This window comes from Haematobia irritans, chromosome 1 (genome assembly GCF_050003625.1).
Source record: "Haematobia irritans isolate KBUSLIRL chromosome 1, ASM5000362v1, whole genome shotgun sequence".
Lineage (NCBI taxonomy): Eukaryota > Metazoa > Arthropoda > Insecta > Diptera > Muscidae > Haematobia > Haematobia irritans.
The window spans coordinates 216,421,767-216,441,757 of record NC_134397.1 but is presented as its reverse complement, the minus strand read 5'-3'; the positions used below and the strand labels follow the sequence as shown (position 1 = coordinate 216,441,757).

General features: G+C 32.7%; 1 protein-coding gene and 2 long non-coding RNA genes across 3 annotated transcripts; 1 reads left to right on the top strand and 2 right to left on the bottom strand.

Moving 5' to 3' along the window:
- Window positions 1–3,250: 3,250 nt before the first annotated feature.
- Nup43 (nucleoporin 43) lies at window positions 3,251–4,857 on the bottom strand. Its single transcript, XM_075292796.1, has 2 exons — window positions 4,462–4,857; window positions 3,251–4,134 (listed from the first exon to the last, which is right to left on the bottom strand). Exons 1-2 carry the CDS (start codon window positions 4,736–4,738, stop codon window positions 3,323–3,325), a joined length of 1,089 nt encoding a protein of 362 aa, XP_075148911.1. The 5' UTR covers window positions 4,739–4,857; the 3' UTR covers window positions 3,251–3,322.
- Window positions 4,858–6,011: 1,154 nt separating this feature from the next.
- On the bottom strand, window positions 6,012–6,524 carry LOC142219470 (uncharacterized). The gene is made up of 2 exons (XR_012717592.1): window positions 6,283–6,524; window positions 6,012–6,225 (listed from the first exon to the last, which is right to left on the bottom strand). It is a non-coding gene; the product is annotated as an uncharacterized LOC142219470 (long non-coding RNA).
- Window positions 6,525–17,704: 11,180 nt separating this feature from the next.
- On the top strand, window positions 17,705–18,131 carry LOC142219469 (uncharacterized). The gene is made up of 2 exons (XR_012717591.1): window positions 17,705–17,812; window positions 17,895–18,131. It is a non-coding gene; the product is annotated as an uncharacterized LOC142219469 (long non-coding RNA).
- Window positions 18,132–19,991: the final 1,860 nt, after the last annotated feature.

The following is a 19,991-nucleotide window of genomic DNA, read 5'->3' as shown; positions in this document are numbered from 1 at the left end:
TAAAAATTTGAATTTTTTTAAGATTTCGATGGAATTTTTGATTTTTGGGGGTGGTCACGAATTAACCTCCTTTTGGCTCTAGGACGCATAGTTTAGGAGATATGAGCAAAAGAAGTTTTTCATATAAAAATTTGAATTTTTTTAAGATTTCGATGAAATTTTTGATTTTTTGGGGGTGGTCACGAATTAACCTCCTTTTGGCTCTAGGACGCATAGTTTAGGAGATATGAGTAAAAGAAGTTTTTCATATAAAAATTTGAATTTTTTTAAGATTTCGATGAAATTTTTGATTTTTTGGGGGTGGTCACGAATTAACCTCCTTTTGGCTCTAGGACGCATAGTTTTGGAGATATGAGCAAAAGAAGTTTTTCATATAAAAATTTGAATTTTTTTAAGATTTCGATGGAATTTTTGATTTTTTGGGGGTGGTCACGAATTAACCTCCTTTTGGCTCTAGGACGCTTAGTTTAGGAGATATTAGCAAAAGAAGTTTTTCATATAAAAATTTGAATTTTTTTAAGATTTCGATGGAATTTTTGATTTTTTGGGGGTGGTCACGAATTAACCTCCTTTTGGCTCTAGGACGCATAGTTTAGGAGATATGAGCAAAAGAAGTTTTTCATATAAAAATTTGCATTTTTTTAAGATTTCGATGGAATTTTTGATTTTTTGGGGGTGGTCACGAATTAACCTCCTTTTGGCTCTAGGACGCTTAGTTTAGGAGATATGAGCAAAAGAAGTTTTTCATATAAAAATTTGAATTTTTTTAAAATTTCGATGGAATTTTTGATTTTTTGGGGGTGGTTACGAATTAACCTCCTTTTGGCTCTAGGACGCATAGTTTAGGAGATATGAGCAAAAGAAGTTTTCCATATAGAAATTTGAATTTTTTTAAGATTTCGATGGAATTTTTGATTTTTTGAGGGTGGTCACGAATTAACCTCCTTTTGGCTCTAGGACGCATAGTTAAGGAGATATGAGCAAAAGAAGTTTTTCATATAAAGATTTGATTTTTTTTAAGATTTCGATGGAATTTTTGATTTTTTGAGGGTGGTCACGAATTAACCTCCTTTTGGCTCTAGGACGCTTAGTTTAGGAGATATGAGCAAAAGAAGTTTTTCATATAAAAATTTGAATTTTTTAAAGATTTCGATGGAATTTTTGGTTTTTTGGGGGTGGTCACAAATTAACCTCCTTTTGGCTCTAGGACGCATAGTTTAGGAGATATGAGCAAAAGAAGTTTTTCATATAAAAATTTGAATTTTTTTAAGATTTCGATGGAATTTTTGATTTTTTCGGGGTGGTCACGAATTATCCTCCTTTTGGAGGACGCTTAGTTTAGGAGATATGAGCAAAAGAAGTTTTTCATATAAAAATTTGAATTTTTTAAAGATTTCGATGGAATTTTTGATTTTTTGGGGGTGGTCACAAATTAACCTCCTTTTGGCTCTAGGACGCTTAGTTTAGGGGATATGAGCAAACGAAGTTTTTCATATAAAAATTTGAATTTTTTTAAGATTTCGATGGAATTTTTGATTTTTTAGGGGTGGTCACGAATTAACCTCCTTTTGGAGGACGCTTAGTTTAGGAGATATGAGCAAAAGAAGTTTTTCATATAAAAATTTGAATTTTTTTAAGATTTCGATGGAATTTTTGATTTTTTGGGGGTGGTCACGAATTAACCTCCTTTTGGCTCTAGGACGCTTAGTTTAGGAGATATGAGCAAATGAAGTTTTTCATATAAAAATTTGAATTTTTTTAAGATTTCGATGGAATTTTTGATTTTTTGGGGGTTGTCACGAATTAATCTCCATTTGGCTCTAGGACGCTTAGTTTAGGAGATACGAGCAAAAGAAGTTTTTCATATAAACATTTCATGTTTTTCAGGATTTGGTTGGAATTTTTGATTTTTTGGGGGTGGTCACGAATTAACCTCCTTTTGGCTCTAGGACGCTTAGTTTAGGAGATATGAGCAAAAGAAGATTTTCATATAAAAATTTGAATTTTTTTTAAGATTTCGATGGATTTTTTGATTTTTTGGGGGTGGTCACGAATCAACCTCCTTTTGGCTCTAGGACGCTTAGTTTAGGAGATATGAGCAAAAGAAGTTTTTCATATAAAAATTTCATGTTTTTCAGGATTTGGGTGGAATTTTTGATTTTTTGGGGGTGGTCACGAATTAACCTCCTATCACAATGGACTGAATAGTATAAGTGAGCCTGAATCTTAATCGGGCTGCCACTTTAACCTAACCTAACCTAACCTCCTTTTGGCTCTAGGACGCTTAGTTTAGGAGATATGAGCAAAAGAAGTTTTTCATATAAATATTTGAATTTTTTTAAGATTTCGATGGAATTTTTGATTTTGTGGGGGTGGTCACGAATTAACGTCCTTTTGGCTCTAGGACGCTTAGTTTAGGAGTTACGAGCAAAAGAAGTTTTTCATATAAAAATTTGAATTTTTTAAGATTTCGATGGAATTTTTGATTTTTTGTGGGTGTTCACGGATTAATGTCCTTTTTCATATAAAAATGTTTGGGGTGGTCACGGATTAACGTTTTTTCTGTCTAGGACGCTTAGTTTTGGAGATACAGCCATTTTAAGTTCTCCGTATGAAATTTCGACGTTTTTTGCAAAATTTTGAATTTTTTGACGTGGTAACGAATTAACGTTATTTCCTCGATTAAAGGTCATATTTTAAATTGTTTGGGATGATCACGAATTAACGTTACTTTATCGATTAAAGGCTTAGTTGAGGCTATACAGCCATTTTAAGTTTACCATTTGAAATTTCGATTCTTTGTGGGTGTCGTGGCCAAATTTTGATTGGCGATCACGAATTAACGTTATTTTCTCGACTAGAGGCTTTGTTTAGGAGAGCAGCCATTTTAAATTTTCCATATGAAATTTCGACTTTTTTGGCCAAATTTTCACGATTAGAGGCTTAGTTTAGGAGATACGACCATTTTAAATTTTTAATAAGAAAAGGGGGTCTCGTGGCCAAATTTTTAATTTTTTGAGATGATCACGAATTAACGTTATTTTCTCGATTAGAGGCTTAGTTTAGCAAACGTAGCCATTTTAAGTTTTCAATATGAAATTTCGATTTTTTTGACTGGTCACCTTCCTATACGACAAAAATGTGGTGGTCTAGAAATCCAGAAATCTAGAAATTGATATTCTGTTGATAATAAATTATGTCCCTAAACCGATTATGAATGTCACTTTAGCCATTATCAAACAATGTCAAATCATTTTCCAAATAAAATCTTTGAGAAATAACTCCAAAGGCTCTTCTTTATTTTACTTAACTGAATATGATCTTACAAAATATTGTCTACAAAATAAATTGCTTCGCTATCGCTGCCACAAATAATTTTTGAATTTTGCGTATCAAAAGAGTTAATAGCTTTTCTAAGATCCGACATCAATGATGTTACACTAATTCTACTTTTTGCTCGTTCTCCATTTAGCCATGGATTAATATTTTCCGACGACGATGATGGTTGGTGTGGCACGCCAGCCATTGTGGAATGTTGTGACCACAGCCAAAGTTCACCACATTCAGCCGTCGTAAAAAGTTTCGTGGGATCTGAACGATGAAAACCAATATCAGTTATGGGACTTGAGTGAGCAGATAGGTATGAAGCAGGATAGCCAGGATTTCGTAAATCCCATACAGTTATAGAACCCTCTTCCGAACCAGCCAATACAATATGTGGTTGTGTGGGATGTGAGGTTAAGCAGGAGACATAATTACAGCGTTTGTCATCTTCACAGGATGTCATGAAGGCTGATGTTGCTGCCCCATCGGATGAAGATCGTATATCAAACATTCGTATAATACCCATACGATTGGCAGTTAGGACTTCCTGGGGATTTACATATAGCACTGATAAAAGCGAACAGCTATCGGCATCGATGGATCGCCTCACATCCATATGAGATTGAGTATCAATAATATTCAAGTGTCCATCTTCGCCAACCGAAGCCACTTCTTTTCCATACACGGAGATTGAGGTGCAACAAGCATTTCGATTGCTGGCCTTAAATTTATGCAAAACCTCGCTGTGGGCTTCTTTTTGTAGTACATCTTCCTCAACGGCCTTTTTTATTTTTAGGAGTGATAAACGACCTAAAATAGGATGAATAATACATAGTATAAATAAAAAGGCATTTTTATGCAAAGGTAATTTTAATAAACTGTGAGTGCGAAGCACAGCCAATTTTATTTTTTCCGCCTTGGAAAACTAAGATGTGTCAATTTAAATTTAGCTAATTAGGCTCGAAACATTTGCACCTATTTGTCTATATGTTATAGATCATATTGACCAATGTTGCCCATTGATGTGTGAGCCACATTTGGCTGATGGACACAACAAGGAATTCAGACTTCCAATGGTTTCCGGTTTATTGTTCCATTAAATCGCAATAAGACAAAATAGATTCGTACACAACTTACCATCACTGCAGCTAACAACAACCGAATCATCAGTTACAAATTCCAGACCTGTAACATCACCATCCATGGCCAATTTATCGCTACATCTTGGTACATATTCATTATAATCGGAATCATCATATTGGTTCTTGTGCAGGCGCCAAATTCGTACGAAATTTTTTGGCATATCCCAGGTGCCGGTTATAAAGCGTTCACTTTCACGCAATTGTTCCGGCACCCAACGAACTTTCGATATTTTTTCAGAGATGAAAAAAGTATTAACTTTTGCTTCACTCATACTGGCTACAGTGGCTATGCAAAAATTTCGGCAAAATGCTAAATTATATTGTTTACACCAGAGCAATTTGTATGTTTGAGGTTAATGTCAAACACAGCGGCATCCAATCAGCTGTCCTAATAACAGAGTTTACAATTGAACGGAAAACGATGTCATAGCTGTCTGAGGTGTGTGCCAATCCGTAAGATGGATTCTCTAATTCATAACAACCCTGTCAACATTTTTTGAATTTGACTACCACGTCGAAAACAGTCGTATACGATATCCAAAACTCTTCGAAAAGCGCCGTCACTATTGAGAAGTTGTACCACACCATGTTACTACAGAAAAGTATCGCATGAGTGCAATTATTAGGTGCCTTTTTCGATAAATTTAAAACGACGCCAATAAGAGCCCCTTCAAACTATCAGAAAAAGCGAATTTCAAAATAGTTGTAAAAGAATCATTGTGGTCAAGTAAAACACGATTTTTTCGATGTTTATTAATTTGATTAAACATTTATAAATTCTTATAAATATAACATTTATACGACTATCACATCACATTTAATATAATAAATAAATAAATTTTGCATTAGGGCTGTTTTCTTTTTGCACTGGATGCAACATTTGTATGGGCTATCCCGAACATCGTTGCACTGGTATTTTATCCAGAACATCTCATCAGTGCAAGTCGTGCCGATGTTGCCAGATTGTATTTGGATAAAGTGACGCTTCTTCGATTCAAAATAGCAATTTATTGTGACTATTTTATCGAAAAACATGAAATTCAAAGTGATACCATAGACCAAGAAAATATAGAGACATACCTTGATAATTCACCATGGTTTTGTTTATTTGCTGTGCGCAGTCATTCCACTCAATTGCGCAGTCAAGTGACTCAATTTATTTTTGGAAAACGAGAGTAACCGTATAAATTAGTCAATTTGCATTACAAAAAAGGTGTGGATGAATAGTATTTTATAAACTTTCACAATATTTGGTGTTTCAACGAGAGAACAAAGGAAAGAAAACAAATTCCCTGCCAACATTTTTAGAATTTGGGGACTCTTTTGAGAATCCCCACTACGTCGAAAACAATCATATACGACATCAAAAACTCGTCGGAAAAGCGCCGTCACTATTGAGAAGTTGTACCACGCCAAGTTACTACAAAAATGTTTCGCATGAGTGCAATTATTAGGTGCCTTTATAGATCAATTTAGAACGACGCCAATAAGAGACCCTCCAAACAATCAGAAAAAGTGCATTTTAAGATAGTTGTAAAAGAATCATTGTGGTCGAGTAAAACACGTTTGTTTAGATATTTATTAATTTGATTAAACATTTACAAATTCTTAAAAATATAACATTTATACCACTATCACATTACATTTAACATAATTTTTGGCATTAATGATGATGTTGAGTTACAAGTAGCGAGTTACATGTTGCTGCGTCTATCAACCAGTGTTTTTATTCCATGGAGGCAGCGTGTCTGTAAAATATCTGAAAAACAATCACTTTATTCCATTTGGAAAATCACCAAATTGTTCACCAATATACCTTTCACAATTTTAAGCGTATAATCTATGTTTTCAGAACTTTATTTTCGTTTTTATTTAATTAAAATATAACAAGCTGGTTGCGCTTGGCGTTTCACAAAAAATGGCTTTTTTAACAGTAGGGATGGCAAATTACTTGCATGTACTTTTTGATGTACCTTTTCATGATGGTTGAAGTGACATTTACGAGTCTGTGGTAACGATGAGGTTGAAATGGAACTTTGAAATGCTGGCAGGGTTAAAGCCAAATTAAAAAATCACTCAATTGCAGACGAAAAAGAGCCATCTACGGTTTGCAGACAAACTACAGCGCTGCGAATTAACTTGAGATGTCTATACCTTCCTTGGTCTATGGTGATACAGTGTCATAAATAATTGCAGCATTATATATTTATTACTAATTGGAGCATTTCATACATTAAAAATGCAAGATTTCACTTCTTTTCTGTGATTGTTTTTAAACAGCTGATGACAGTGTTGCATATATTTGAAGATGTTCTGGATAAACGAGTACGCTGTTTTCTTTTAGTCCTTAACGGCTTAGCATATCCAGTGCTAAAAGAAAACAGCCCTATTAATAAAATAATGATGATGAGTTACAAGTAGAAAGTTACATGATGCAGCGTCTAGCCAGTGTTTTCATTCTCGATGGAAGCAGCGTGTCTGGAAAAATATATGAAAAACTATCACTTTATCCATTTGTAAATTCGCAAATTGTTCACCAATATACCTTTCAAAATTTTCAGCACTTCAATTTTGTCGTTATTTAAATAAATTATAATAAGCTAGTTGTGCTTGCAACTTGTAACTCAACATCAATCTTTTATTAATGCATAAAAATATGTTAAATGTGATAGTCGTATAAATGTTATATTTATGAGAATTTATAAATGTTTAATAAAATTAATAAACGTCTAAACAATCGTGTTTTACTTGACCACAATGATTCTTTTACAACTATCTTAAAATGCACTTTCTCTGATTGTTTGAAGGGGCTCTTATTGGCATCCTTATAAATGTATCCAGAAGGGCACCTAATAATTGCACTCATGCGATACTTTTTTGTAGTAACTTGGCGTGGTACAACTTCTCAATAGTGACGGCGCTTTTCCGAGGAGTTTTGGCTATCGTATACGACTGTTTTCGACGTAGTGGGGATTCTCAGAAGCGCCACCAAATTCAAAAAATGTTGGCGGGAAAGTATCAAACCAACCACACTTAAGTCAAGTAAACAGTGCCATCTAGTGACCGATAGCGCACAGTACATTATAAATACAAGCACATTCACAATAATATGATAAGATATGATTCCAATTACACTATTGTTGAGAAACAAGTCAAAATCAAACATTAGTCAATATCAAATAGACAAATATTTTTCGGTGGATGTCTATGCTACGTTTGTAAACAAACCTAAGCTACGGTCAAAGATTATAGATTTGAGGAAGATAGGAAATTGGCTTGCGTATACCAAATGTTACATTTACCATGTTAGTTCAATACATGTTTGTAGTCTTTTAGTTGTTTGTCGTTTTTATTTCTTAAGGCCGGTACTCTGTTCTGTTTTCGCGTTGAAACTCCATACAAAACCAAAACATGCGAAAAACTAGCGAAATTTTTTCCATTTGTGGTACTTTGTTTTTTTTTCGAGTTGAAAAACTGACGTAACTCGCGTAGTCAGTATTTTCATAACATGGCGCCAATTGCAATGTGAATAAGAAATAATTTATTTATTAAACTGATTTTTGTGAATTTATAACACAAAAGTGGATCTGATTATTATTTAAAAATGTAATCTGATGATTGATAAAACAAAGTATAACATGGAGTTGTATTTCCATAATAAACTAGCAACAATATCTAGCCGCTCCCTACTATATGGTAGAATATAAATAATGTACATATATAAAATGAAATTTAAACACAAATGTTAACAAAATAAAAGCTTTATTTGGTGAATTATATTTTACAATCGTTTCATTTTTACTGGACATCGGGATAATAAACACAAAACATAATTTAAACAAAATGAGGCACAGCAATTGATGTTCCAAAACAAGCATTAGCACTTCAACCAACATGTATAGCACCGAGGTAGCAATGAATGGAATCACAAGAATTAATTGCTATGTTCCAAAAAATAAAATGCAGCACTGTAAAATTAGTTTTTTAATTCCAAAATAACTTCGCCTGCTTCTTCTTTTTCAAATTATTTATTTTGTATGCGTGTGTGTGTAAATCGAGCCACTAGTTGCGTATGTATATGTAATCATTTCGTGACAGTCTGCGATGTTGTCAATACATTTCGACGAAATAAACGCAAAAAAGTCCCAAAATGGCTGTTTTTCCCCTCAAAATATATTGTCAACACTATCATTTTTCAACGCGAAACAATGATTGAGTGGAACTTTTTTCGCACCAACAAACAGAGTACCGGCCTTTAAATGAAAAATTTAATTTTTTTAATGAAACAATATTAAATTTTAGGCAACAACAAAAAAATTACATTTTCCCCTGTATGGAAATTTATTTCGTGCACTTAATTTCTTTTTATTTGCATTTTAATGCTATGTCAATACTTGTCGTATACGCGTTTGGTTCGAGTATTAAACTAATCTGGTAAATGGTTCGATCTCCTCTGTAGCTAATTTCCTATCCTCCTACAATTTATAATCTTTGGCTACGGTATGAACCGATTGGTATCACAATTTTGAGAAATATGAGCAGAGAATGACCTATTTTTGTCGACGTTGGTTGACAACCAGTTTTTGGTAATGGCGACGGCGGTTTGACGGCTGAGCCAATACAAATTTGATGTTCCGGTGCCGATTAATTATCTATTGATTAATTAACATTAAACAGTAATCCTTCGACCCAACATTTCATTTTCGATATAAAATGTATTTTATGCGCTTTTGTCGGTGTTTGCAAATAATCTTATACGGTGTTCTCACCAAGCATGTTTTGGGGTTTGAAATGTTTTCCCTTTATAAGCACTTCAAAACGAGTCGTCTTCGCCATACTAAAAAACAAGTTCAAAACACAAGTTATCCTCCAAAACCCCGAATAACATAACCTATTCAAAATATAAGTCAAAATATTGAAATAAGTTTCATAGAAAAAAAGAATAAACAAAGGCTTTTAAGAACATGGACATGTGAAAATAACATAAAACATTTTTTCCCTTTGCGCTCGCGGTAATTATTTGAACATACGTTGCATATATGTGAATTTAGAGTAAATGGGAATTTCGAGATTCCATGGCAACCGTCAAATTAAACATCTCAACCCGGTGTGAACGGTGAAATGTTTTGGAAAAACGAATGAGGAAAACGAGTCGGTGGGAACATTATATCACATTCAATTTTTATTTATCAGTAATGACCCTGCCTGCATTTCAAAGTTCCATTTCATCCTCGTCGCTACGACAGACTCGTAAGTGACACTGCAACAATCGCCAACTGTGATAGTATTTTGCCATCACTAGGGCTGTTTTCTTTTTGCACTGGATACCCTAAGCAGTCACGGACTAAAAGAAAACAGAGTACTCGTTTATCCAGGACATCTCCAAAAAATATGCAACACTGTCATCAGCTGTTTAAAAACAATCACAGAAAACAAGTGAAATCTTAAATTTTAAATGTATGTAATGCTCAAATAGTTATAAATATGTACTGCTGCGATTATTCATGACACTGTATCACTTTGAATTTCATGATATTCGATAAATTAGTCACAATAAACTGCTATTGTGAATCTAAAAAGCGTCACTTTATCAAAATGCAATCTGGTAACACCGACTCGACTTGCACTGATGAGATGTTCTGGATAGAACACCAGTGCATTGATGTTCTGGATAGCCCATACAAATGCTGCATCCAGTGTTAAGGCCGGTACTATGTTCATTCTTGCGAAAATTTTTTATGGAAACCAGCGTTGCCAATTTAGCTTTTTTCCCGCTAGATTTGGCTTTTTTTGAAGACGTTTAGCGGGAAAAAAATGCATTTAGCTTTTAGCTTTTTTTCTGGCTTTTTTTTCATGACACTTTTAGTATTTTTTGACTTTTTTTATTTTCTACATGTTCCTATTGAAATATGGATAAAACTTCGTTTTTATCTAAGCCTTGCTGCCAGAATAAGGTTTTCCACATATTTCAATTCCTTATATAAACTGTCAGTAAATTATTAGGAATATTACCATTTGACTCGTTTATCCTTTTTATGTTATTATAATATTCTACACTTATTATGATATTACTAAATTAAAATAGTAGATGTGAATTGCTAGTGTACCACAAACCAAAATAGCGTTCAAAAATGGAAGAGGTTTTTCAACATTTTATTTTAAAAACGTATACATAGAATAATTTCTACTTAAAGTCGAGTCTGAATTTGGAAATTTAAGTTGTCGTTAGCACGTTTTTAAAGCACTGTGATAGCTCATGAAGAAAAAGCTGGAAAAAACGAATATTTAAATTCAAATTTGACTCGGAATCAATACCAAAATCATTAGTGTACAAAATCTTTGGAACCGAACATAGAAATAATTAAGGAAATAAAGTTTTGAATGTGGTATTATTTTTTTTAACATCAAAAAATGCAATGAAAAAATTCGTAGTGATAGGATCAAAACAAATGGAATGGATTTACATTTACGAAAATTGGACAACAATAGGTTTGTATGGGAATTTTTCGAATAAAAGTTATTCAATATAAACTTGCAAGACAGTTAGAATGGGTTTTATTCTCTTGGGTAAAATTAGGAGAAGTGTACACGTTCACGAATTTATCATTAATTCAGTCAAAACGAAATATATTAGGGCTGTTTTCTTTTAGCACTGTTTATGCTAAGCCGTGAAGGACTAAAAGAAAAAAGAGTACTCGTTTATCCAGGACATCTCCAAAAATATGCAACACTGAAATCAGCTGTTAAAAAAACAATCACAGAAAAGAAGTGAAATCTTGCATTTTTAATGTATAAATGCTCCAATTAGTAATAAATATTTAATGCTGCGATTATTTATGACACTGTACCACTTTGAATTTCATGTTTTTCGACAAATTAGTCACAATAAATTGCTACTGTGAATCGATGAAGCGTCCCTTTATCAAAATAAAATCTGGCAACATTGGCGCGACTTGCACTGATGAGATGTTCTGGATAGAACACCAGTGCAACGATGTTCTGGATAGCTCATACAAATGTTGCATCCAGTGCAAAAAGAAAACAGCCCTATTGATATTTTCTAATGCAGTTCTATGTGACATTATGCAATATATCGCACATTGGACTTGTTGATGATTAACCAGCTGGCAATTGCAAGTTTACTGGGAAAAATGTTTTTACTAGGAAATATAAACGAAGGACTTCCAGTAAAAATTTGTGATAGTAATCAAAATGTATCGAGTACGCAAACAGAGCTAATATGACTTAAATTTTCTTACAGTCTCACAGAAATTGAATTAAAATGAATACAATTAAAATAATATGCATTTTAAGTGAAATAAAGCCATTAAGTTTGTTAAATTTCAATCAAAAATGTGACTTTTGGTACAAAAAATTTTAGCTTTTTTTCTAGCCATTTTTTAAAATTTTGTAGCTTTTTTTGGCTAGTTTTTTGGACAAATCTAGCGGTTTTTTGTGAAACAATTCTGGCAACGCTGATGGAAACCATTATTTCGCACATAGAAAGCGGCGTTTTTTTAGGTAGCTTGGAGTGCTATTTTACAGGGAGCGATATTGGATTAAGTTGGTGGTTGTTCCTTTTTTTTACAAAATAACATTTTATTTTTCCTTGGGCAATTGATCTGCTATTCCTTTGATCCTTTGTATAGTTTCGGAACAAAAATATGGTCCGTGTTTGATTTATAAACCCGCACAAATAGTTTTTAATAAATAAATTATTTCTTAATTCACATTGCAAATGGCGCCGTGCTATAGACGTCAGTTTTTCAACACGAAAAAACAAAGTATCACAAATGGAAAAAATTTCGCAAATTTTTCGCATTTTTTGGTTTTGTATGGAGTTTCAACGCGAAAACCGAACAGAGTACCGGCCTTTAAAAGAAAACAGCCCTACTATTCGCATGAAAGTATTTTGCCATCACTATTGTTACAAGAGCCATTTTATATTTTGTGAAACACCAAACACAACTAGCTTCTTATAATTTATTTAAATAAAACGATAATGAAGTGCCGAAAACATAGTTATTTCGCTTAAAATTGTGCGCTTGGTGTTTCACAAAATATAAAATGGCTCTTGTAACAATAGTGATGGCAAAATACTTTCATGCGAATAGTGATATTAAATATTATCACAGTTGGCGATTGTTGCAGTGTCACTTACGAGTCTGTGGTAGCGATGAGGATGAAATGGAATTTTGAAATGCTGCACGGATGAAAAAGACTGTTTTTCATATGTTTGGCTATAAACATTATATGTTTGGAACACAAATTTTTAAACACAATATTTTTGAGTGCAAGCATATAATGTTCATAAACTAGCATAACATGTTTGGGACATATATGTTAATATGTTAGAACATATTATGTTTGGGACATAAAATGTTTGTAAATATAATATGCTTGGATGCAGACATATATTAATTTAGAAATAGCCTATAAACATATATGTGTTTAGTAGCTTGGAGCGCTATTTAACAGGGAGCGATATTGAATTAAGTTGGTGGTTGTTGCTTGTTATTACAAAATTAACATTTTATTTTTCCTTGGGCAATTGATCAGCTACTTCTTTGATCCTTACAAACTGTGTGGTCCGCTGTTCGAATCCCCGTCCGGCAAAAGGTAAAATTAAAATAAAAAAATCATACAATTGAATAATTTCTTCTACAATGTTTGTATTACAGAAAAAGGTGCTAAGAACTAAAAAATCTCGTGGAAGTGAGAAAGATGTGGGGGAATATACAATTGGGCAGAAACAAAATTTTGAGCATTCAGGTCGAAAACCTATGTTGTTAGCACCTATATTACCAGTTTATTTTCATAATTCATTATGATTGTAAATATATAAATAAACAAATAAAATTTTGAGCACAATATTGTTTGGGAGAATTTTTTTTAAGCATATAATATTTCTGGGTGCAAAATGCTTCCAAACATATTATATGTTCACATAATAACATATTGTTTTGTGGAAGACAACATTATTGAATTTGGATGCAAAAATACAAAATGTTTGGAACTTAGACTACCCAAACATATATTGTTTACACCAATATGCTTTCAAACATATTATATATTGGAAGAGATCAAACATATAAATGTTTGGGCAATACCCAAAAATGTATATGCTTGAAGAAAAATATGTTTGGGAGTATATGTTACAGAAGCGATTTTTTGTGAGCGTGTGGCAGGGTTGGTGAACAATTTTTGACTTTCCAAATGGAATAAAGTGATAGTTTTTCAAATATTTTTCCAGACACGCTGCCTCCATTGGGAATAAAAGCACTGGCTGATAGACGCTACAACATGTAAATTGCAACTTGTAACTCAACATCAATCTTTTATTGATGCATAAAAATATGCTAATGTGATGTGATAGTCGTATAAATGTTATATTTACGAGCATTTATAAATGTTTAATAAAATTAATAAACATCTAAACAATCGTGTTTTACTTGACCGAAATGATTCTTTTACAACTATCTTAAAATGCACTTTCTCTGATTGTTTGAAGGGGCTCTTATTGACGTACCTCTAAATGTATCCAGAAGGTCACCTAATAATTGCACTCATGCGATACTTTTTTGTAGTAACTTGGCGTGGTACAACTTCTCAATAGTGACGGCGCTTTTCCGAGGAGTTTTGGATATCGTATACGTCTGTTTTCGACGTAGTGGGGATTCTCAGAAGCGCCCTCAAATTCAAAAAATGTTGGCAGGGTTATGACACTGTACCACTATGAATTTCATGTTTTTCGATAAAATAGTCACAATAAGTTGCTATTGTGAATCAAAGAAGCGCCCCAACAAGCACAAGGATGAGCATTTTTCATAGGTAACGCCATATCAATTTGATAGTGAATCCTATCTTCAACACTAAATCAAATGGCCTTGCAAATTGCTTGCTTTCAACAAATTTTCCAATAGGTTTGAAGCATTAAAATGAGATTTAGTTTGAAAAGTTGTTGCTAAGGTGTTGAGAAGTTGTTGCTAACGTGTTGAACTCTACTGTTGAGGGTAATGTCTGTTTTTTGTTGAGAACGCGATTTTCTCAACAATTTCTCAAATTGAATTCCAATCTATTTCTTTGAAAAAATGTTTGAAAGCCACTTTATCAAAATACAATCTGGCAACTGATGAGTTGTTGCACTGTTGCACGACTTGCACTGATGAGTTGTTCTGGATAGAACACCAGTGCAACGATGTTCTGGATAGCCCACACAAATGTTGCATCTTGTGCTAAAAGAAAACAGCCCTACTGTTAAAATTGAAAAAAAAAAATCACCAAAGAACTAACAGCCTATTTCTGATATCCGAACGAAAGCAATTGCGAACGAACGGCAGTCACTCACTTTCGTCTAGATTTGGGTTTCTCTAACTTCCTTTCGTTCGTTCGCATGGCTTACGTTACTGATCTCATTTATTTCAATTACTTGAAAAAGGCCCATACATTTTAAAAATTATTTTCCATAAAATTCAATCTGGCATCGCCGTTTATTTTGCAAATTTTTCTCATTGTAGATATTTGGTTTAGCTCAATATTTTTTTTAAGAAATTAGCCCTCGTAGAGAGATATGTATTTGTATTTCTATATATCTGCAATAATTAGGTTTCGGTTTTCCTTTTAATGAGTGTTTAATTCCAAATGTATGTGTTTGTTCGTTTTAGAATTTCCTTTAATCGGGCTATATGGCGGCTATGAACAGAAATATATCGATATAAACCACTTTTATCATATATTTGCACCAAAAAGCGTTAATTAATTTATCAATTATTAAGTTTTTCTCTATTTATGAATGCCTTTTTCCTCAAAAAGAAAGGTTTGTGCAATGTGAGTGGATTTGACATTTCTGTTCGACAAAATGCGAACGAATGGAGTTAGAGAAACCCAATTTTAGTGGTAACGTAACGTTTTCGTTCGCATTGATTTTCGTATCACTTGTCGTTTAAGGTAAGTACTATGTTCGCTTTTCGAGTTGAAATTTTCGCGGTTACTTAATTAAAACTGTTCAATATAAAGCAGATAAATTAGTTCAATTGATGCACAGGTTCTTGTTCCTCTAAATTTCGGCAAGATATTATGGGAATATGTTTGTTATCATTTACAATTTTGATTATTTAAGGAAAAGTAATCGCGAAAATAAAGTGGTTTTAAACTCGAAAACAGAACATAGTACACACCTTTAGGTAGAGCTTAGAGAAACCGAAATCAGCTGATTTTTAGTTTTGTATGCGAACGAACAGCAGAATTCGGATATCAGAAATAGGCTGTAAATCAAAGACCATTAATAAAGAAGACGTGAATTGGGCTTTGATAGTGTTAGTAATAGAAAACGGAGATTAATATCATAAGGTAGGTACTATGTTCGGTTTCCGCAGCGAAATCCCATACAAAACCAAAAATGCGAAAAACTACCGAAATATTTTTTCATTTGTGGTACTTTGTTTTTTTCGAGTTGAAAAACTGACGTAAAGCGCACAGTCCCTAATTAGATCGTGTTAAATCCTTTCCATATGTTGAGATTAGTTAGTTTCAAAACATGGCGCCATTTGCAATGTGAATTAAGAAATAATTTATTTATTCAAATAATTTGTGTGAAATTACAATACATATGTGGTTCGCATTGTTATTTAAAAATGCAATAAGATCGATTGACAAAATAAAAATAACTTGGAGTGGTGTTTTCGTAATAAAGCCACCATCTAGCGACTCCCTACTACATGATAGAATAGAAATAATGTACATAACATGAAATTTATAGAAAAGTGTTAACAAAATAAAGTTCTATTTAGTGAATTTCATTTTACAATCGTTTCTTTTTATTGGGTATAGGTGGGGATAATAAACACAAATGCTGGCAGTGCATCGTAATTATAAAGAAGGCAGTGCGATTGATGTTGCAGTACTAAGGTAGCTACGAATGGAATCACAAAAATAAATTGCTATGTTCCAAAAATAAAATGCAAAAATTAATTATGCATATATCTTGCATTTTATCGATTCAAAACACTGGTTGAATTTTATAACGTGTCTGAAATAGTTATAAAATTATACATTGGGAGAGTGTAACAAGAAACATTCTTCAGTAAACCAGCTACTTTGCATCTCAATGTATAATTTCAGTCAACGAAGAGTTCCTGGTATAGAACACTAACATCCCTTTGTGACGAATTATCTTGCGAAATATAAGTCGGGAACAGTGACTTTTGCTTAGGAACTACCCTTGAACGTGAGTTATAGGCTTATGTTGATTGAACAAAAAGTTTCACTTTGACTATAGCTATTGTATGGTGTACGTGTTTTAACTGGTCACCCCATGATGTTGTTCCCCCCGAGGTAACGACATTGGCAAATGAAATGGCGTTATTATCCTTTGTGGGAACCGTGGTGGTGACCACTGGATTTGAAATTGCTAGTGAGGCGGCAACAGCATGGGCATAAGTACACTCTTGTCCGCTGGTATTGCAATGCGATTGTGTAGATATTGTGGACACCAACGAATTAAGTTTGTTGATGAATGAGTCCATTGCTGCGCATGATGTAAAAGTTAGCATAACACCGGAATTATATGTTTGTTAGATGGGCGTTACAAATTGACGGTATCCATTTGGAAAAGCTGAAGAAGACGACAATGTACCACATGTCGTTAAAGCTGTTGCCGAATGTGGTAAGACACAAGGAGTAGAGCGGCTGGCGTTTTATTCTTAACAATTATTAGTGTCCAGTGCTGTGTGAGGTTTGGTTGCAAAACAATTTAAAAACTGGTAGAAAAAACTTTTCAAAACAATTATCATGAATGCGTGTGTGTAAACAATCTAATCAGCTGCTGCGTATACATATCCCAATAAACACAGGATGAGCGTTTTTCAAATGCAACAACTTTTCAGTTTGAGGGTAAATATAATTTTCAACATAAATTCAACTTGACTTGAAATAGCTCATCTTCAATACATCTTCAAATTGTTTGCGAATTACTTCCAATTTGCCAAAATGTTGACGAAATCTTTGAAAAGGTGTTGAAGATAATATGAGAAAACTTTGACAAAACACTACCCTAAAATGCAACGAAAAAACCATGTGGTTTCCAATACTTATTTGTGCAACGAAGTTCGTGGTCAATTGCAAGAAATAAAAAAATGGAAAATTTTAGACAAATAACCAAATAGTTTATAAAAATAGGTAAGTGAAAATAAAAAATGAAATAAAACTTTAAGGAAGTCACTAAATGTATATCTCTTTGCAGAAAACTAAAATTATGGATTCTACGTTCTTGAAAACATTAAAAAGCTGACCGATGAAAAAATGGTGGACAATTAACTGGAACTGCTTCAAATAGTTTATAATTATTGGTACGTCAATATGAAAAATTAAATCAACACTTTAGAGAAGTCACTAAATTTAAATCTCTTTGCCGAAAACTAAAATCTTTAGATGCTACATTCTTGCAAACAATAAGAAGCTGACCAATGAAAAATGAGTGGCTTATCGACAAGAAAAAGTTTCCAGAAACATTACAAGTGCAACCAATTAAAATTGTTAAAACAACAAATTGTTGAAATTAACAACTTCTGGATGAAAATGTGCATCACATCGTCAGTTTAATTCATATGCTATTATCAGTTTAAAGTGGATATTTTGTGAATTCCTTCTGCTGGAAATCAATTCTAACACGCGGTCCAGTACGTTCCTAATTTCAAATTGCCCGCATGTTAATAAATTTTAATTCTGTTTTATGACACCAAAAGGAAGGAAATCGAATTACCAATGCAAAAGTGTTTACTAATAATGTTTAAGATATTTAAAGTTTTGTTGTTTGTTTTTGATTCTTATTTGTTGATATGTTTAATAAGATTATTATTTATCAATTGGCATTGTAGTGTATTATGTATTGTAGTGTATTATTATATATTTTATTTTGATGAAAATGAATAAATTATACAAAATTCATAGAATTTTGGCTTTGACTTTCAATTTGAAGTGGGGATATCATTCATACAAATTTAGGTTGAAAAGTATTTGCAACGATGTTAATTTTGAATTTGACTCGCATCGAAAATTGTTTGACAAATCATTGAGTAGCGATGCATTTCAATTTGAGGATAACACTTAGGGCCAGTTTCTCAATGTCTTGTTATTAATTATCGTGTCGATAAAACAGCTGATCCCATACAAAAATTTTACTAACCGGAGGTCTATCCACCGGTTAAAATTAATCGGAGGATGAGAAACTGGCCATTAAGATATTATTGCTAATGTGTTGAATTTCACTGTTGAGGGTAATGTCCCAATAAACACAGGATGAGCGTTTTTCAAATGCAACAACTTTTCAGTTTGAGGGTAAATATAATTTTCAACATAAATTCAACTTGACTTGAAATAGCTCATCTTCAATACATCTTCAAATTGTTTGCGAATTACTTCCAATTTGCCAAAATGTTGACGAAATCTTTGAAAAGTTGTTGAAGATAATATGAGAAAACTTTGACAAAACACTACCCTAAAATGCAACGAAAAAACCATGTGGTTTTCAATACTTATTTGTGCAACGAAGTTCGTGGTCAATTGCAAGAAATAAAAAAATGGAAAATTTTAGACAAATAACCAAATAGTTTATAAAAATAGGTAAGTGAAAATAAAAAATGAAATAAAACTTTAAGGAAGTCACTAAATGTATATCTCTTTGCAGAAAACTAAAATTATGGATTCTACGTTCTTGAAAACATTAAAAAGCTGACCGATGAAAAAATGGTGGACAATTAACTGGAACTGCTTCAAATAGTTTATAATAATTGGTACGGCAATATGAAAAATTAAATCAAAACTTTAGAGAATTCACTAAATTTAAATCTCTTTGCCGAAAACTAAAATCTTTAGATGCTACATTCTTGCAAACAATAAGAAGCTGACCAATGAAAAATGAGTGGCTTATCGACCAGAAACATTACAAGTGCAACCAATTAAAATTGTTAAAAACAACAAATTGTTGAAATCAACAACTTCTGGATGAAAATGGGCATCACATCGTCAGTTTAATACATATGCTATTATCAGTTTAAAATGGATATTTTGTGAATTCCTTCTGCTGGAAATCAATTCTAACATGCGGTCCAGTACGTTCCTAATTTCAACTTGCCCGCATGTTAATAAATTTTAATGCTGTTTTATGACACCAAAAGGAAGGAAAACGAATTATCAATGCAAAAGTGTTTACTAATAATGTTTAAGATATTTAAAGTTTTGTTGTTTGTTTTTTTTTTGTTCTTATTTGTTGATATGTTTAATAAGATTATTATTTATCAATTGGTATTTTAGTGTATTATGCAGTGTAGTGTATTATTATATATTTTATTTTGATGAAAATGAATAAATTATACAAAATTCATAGAATTTTGGCTTTGGCTTTCAATTTGATGTGGGGATATCATTCATACAAATTTAGGTTGAAAAGTATTTGCAACGATGTTAATTTTGAATTTGACTCGCATCGAAAATTGTTTGACAAATTATTGAGTAGCGATGCATTTCAAT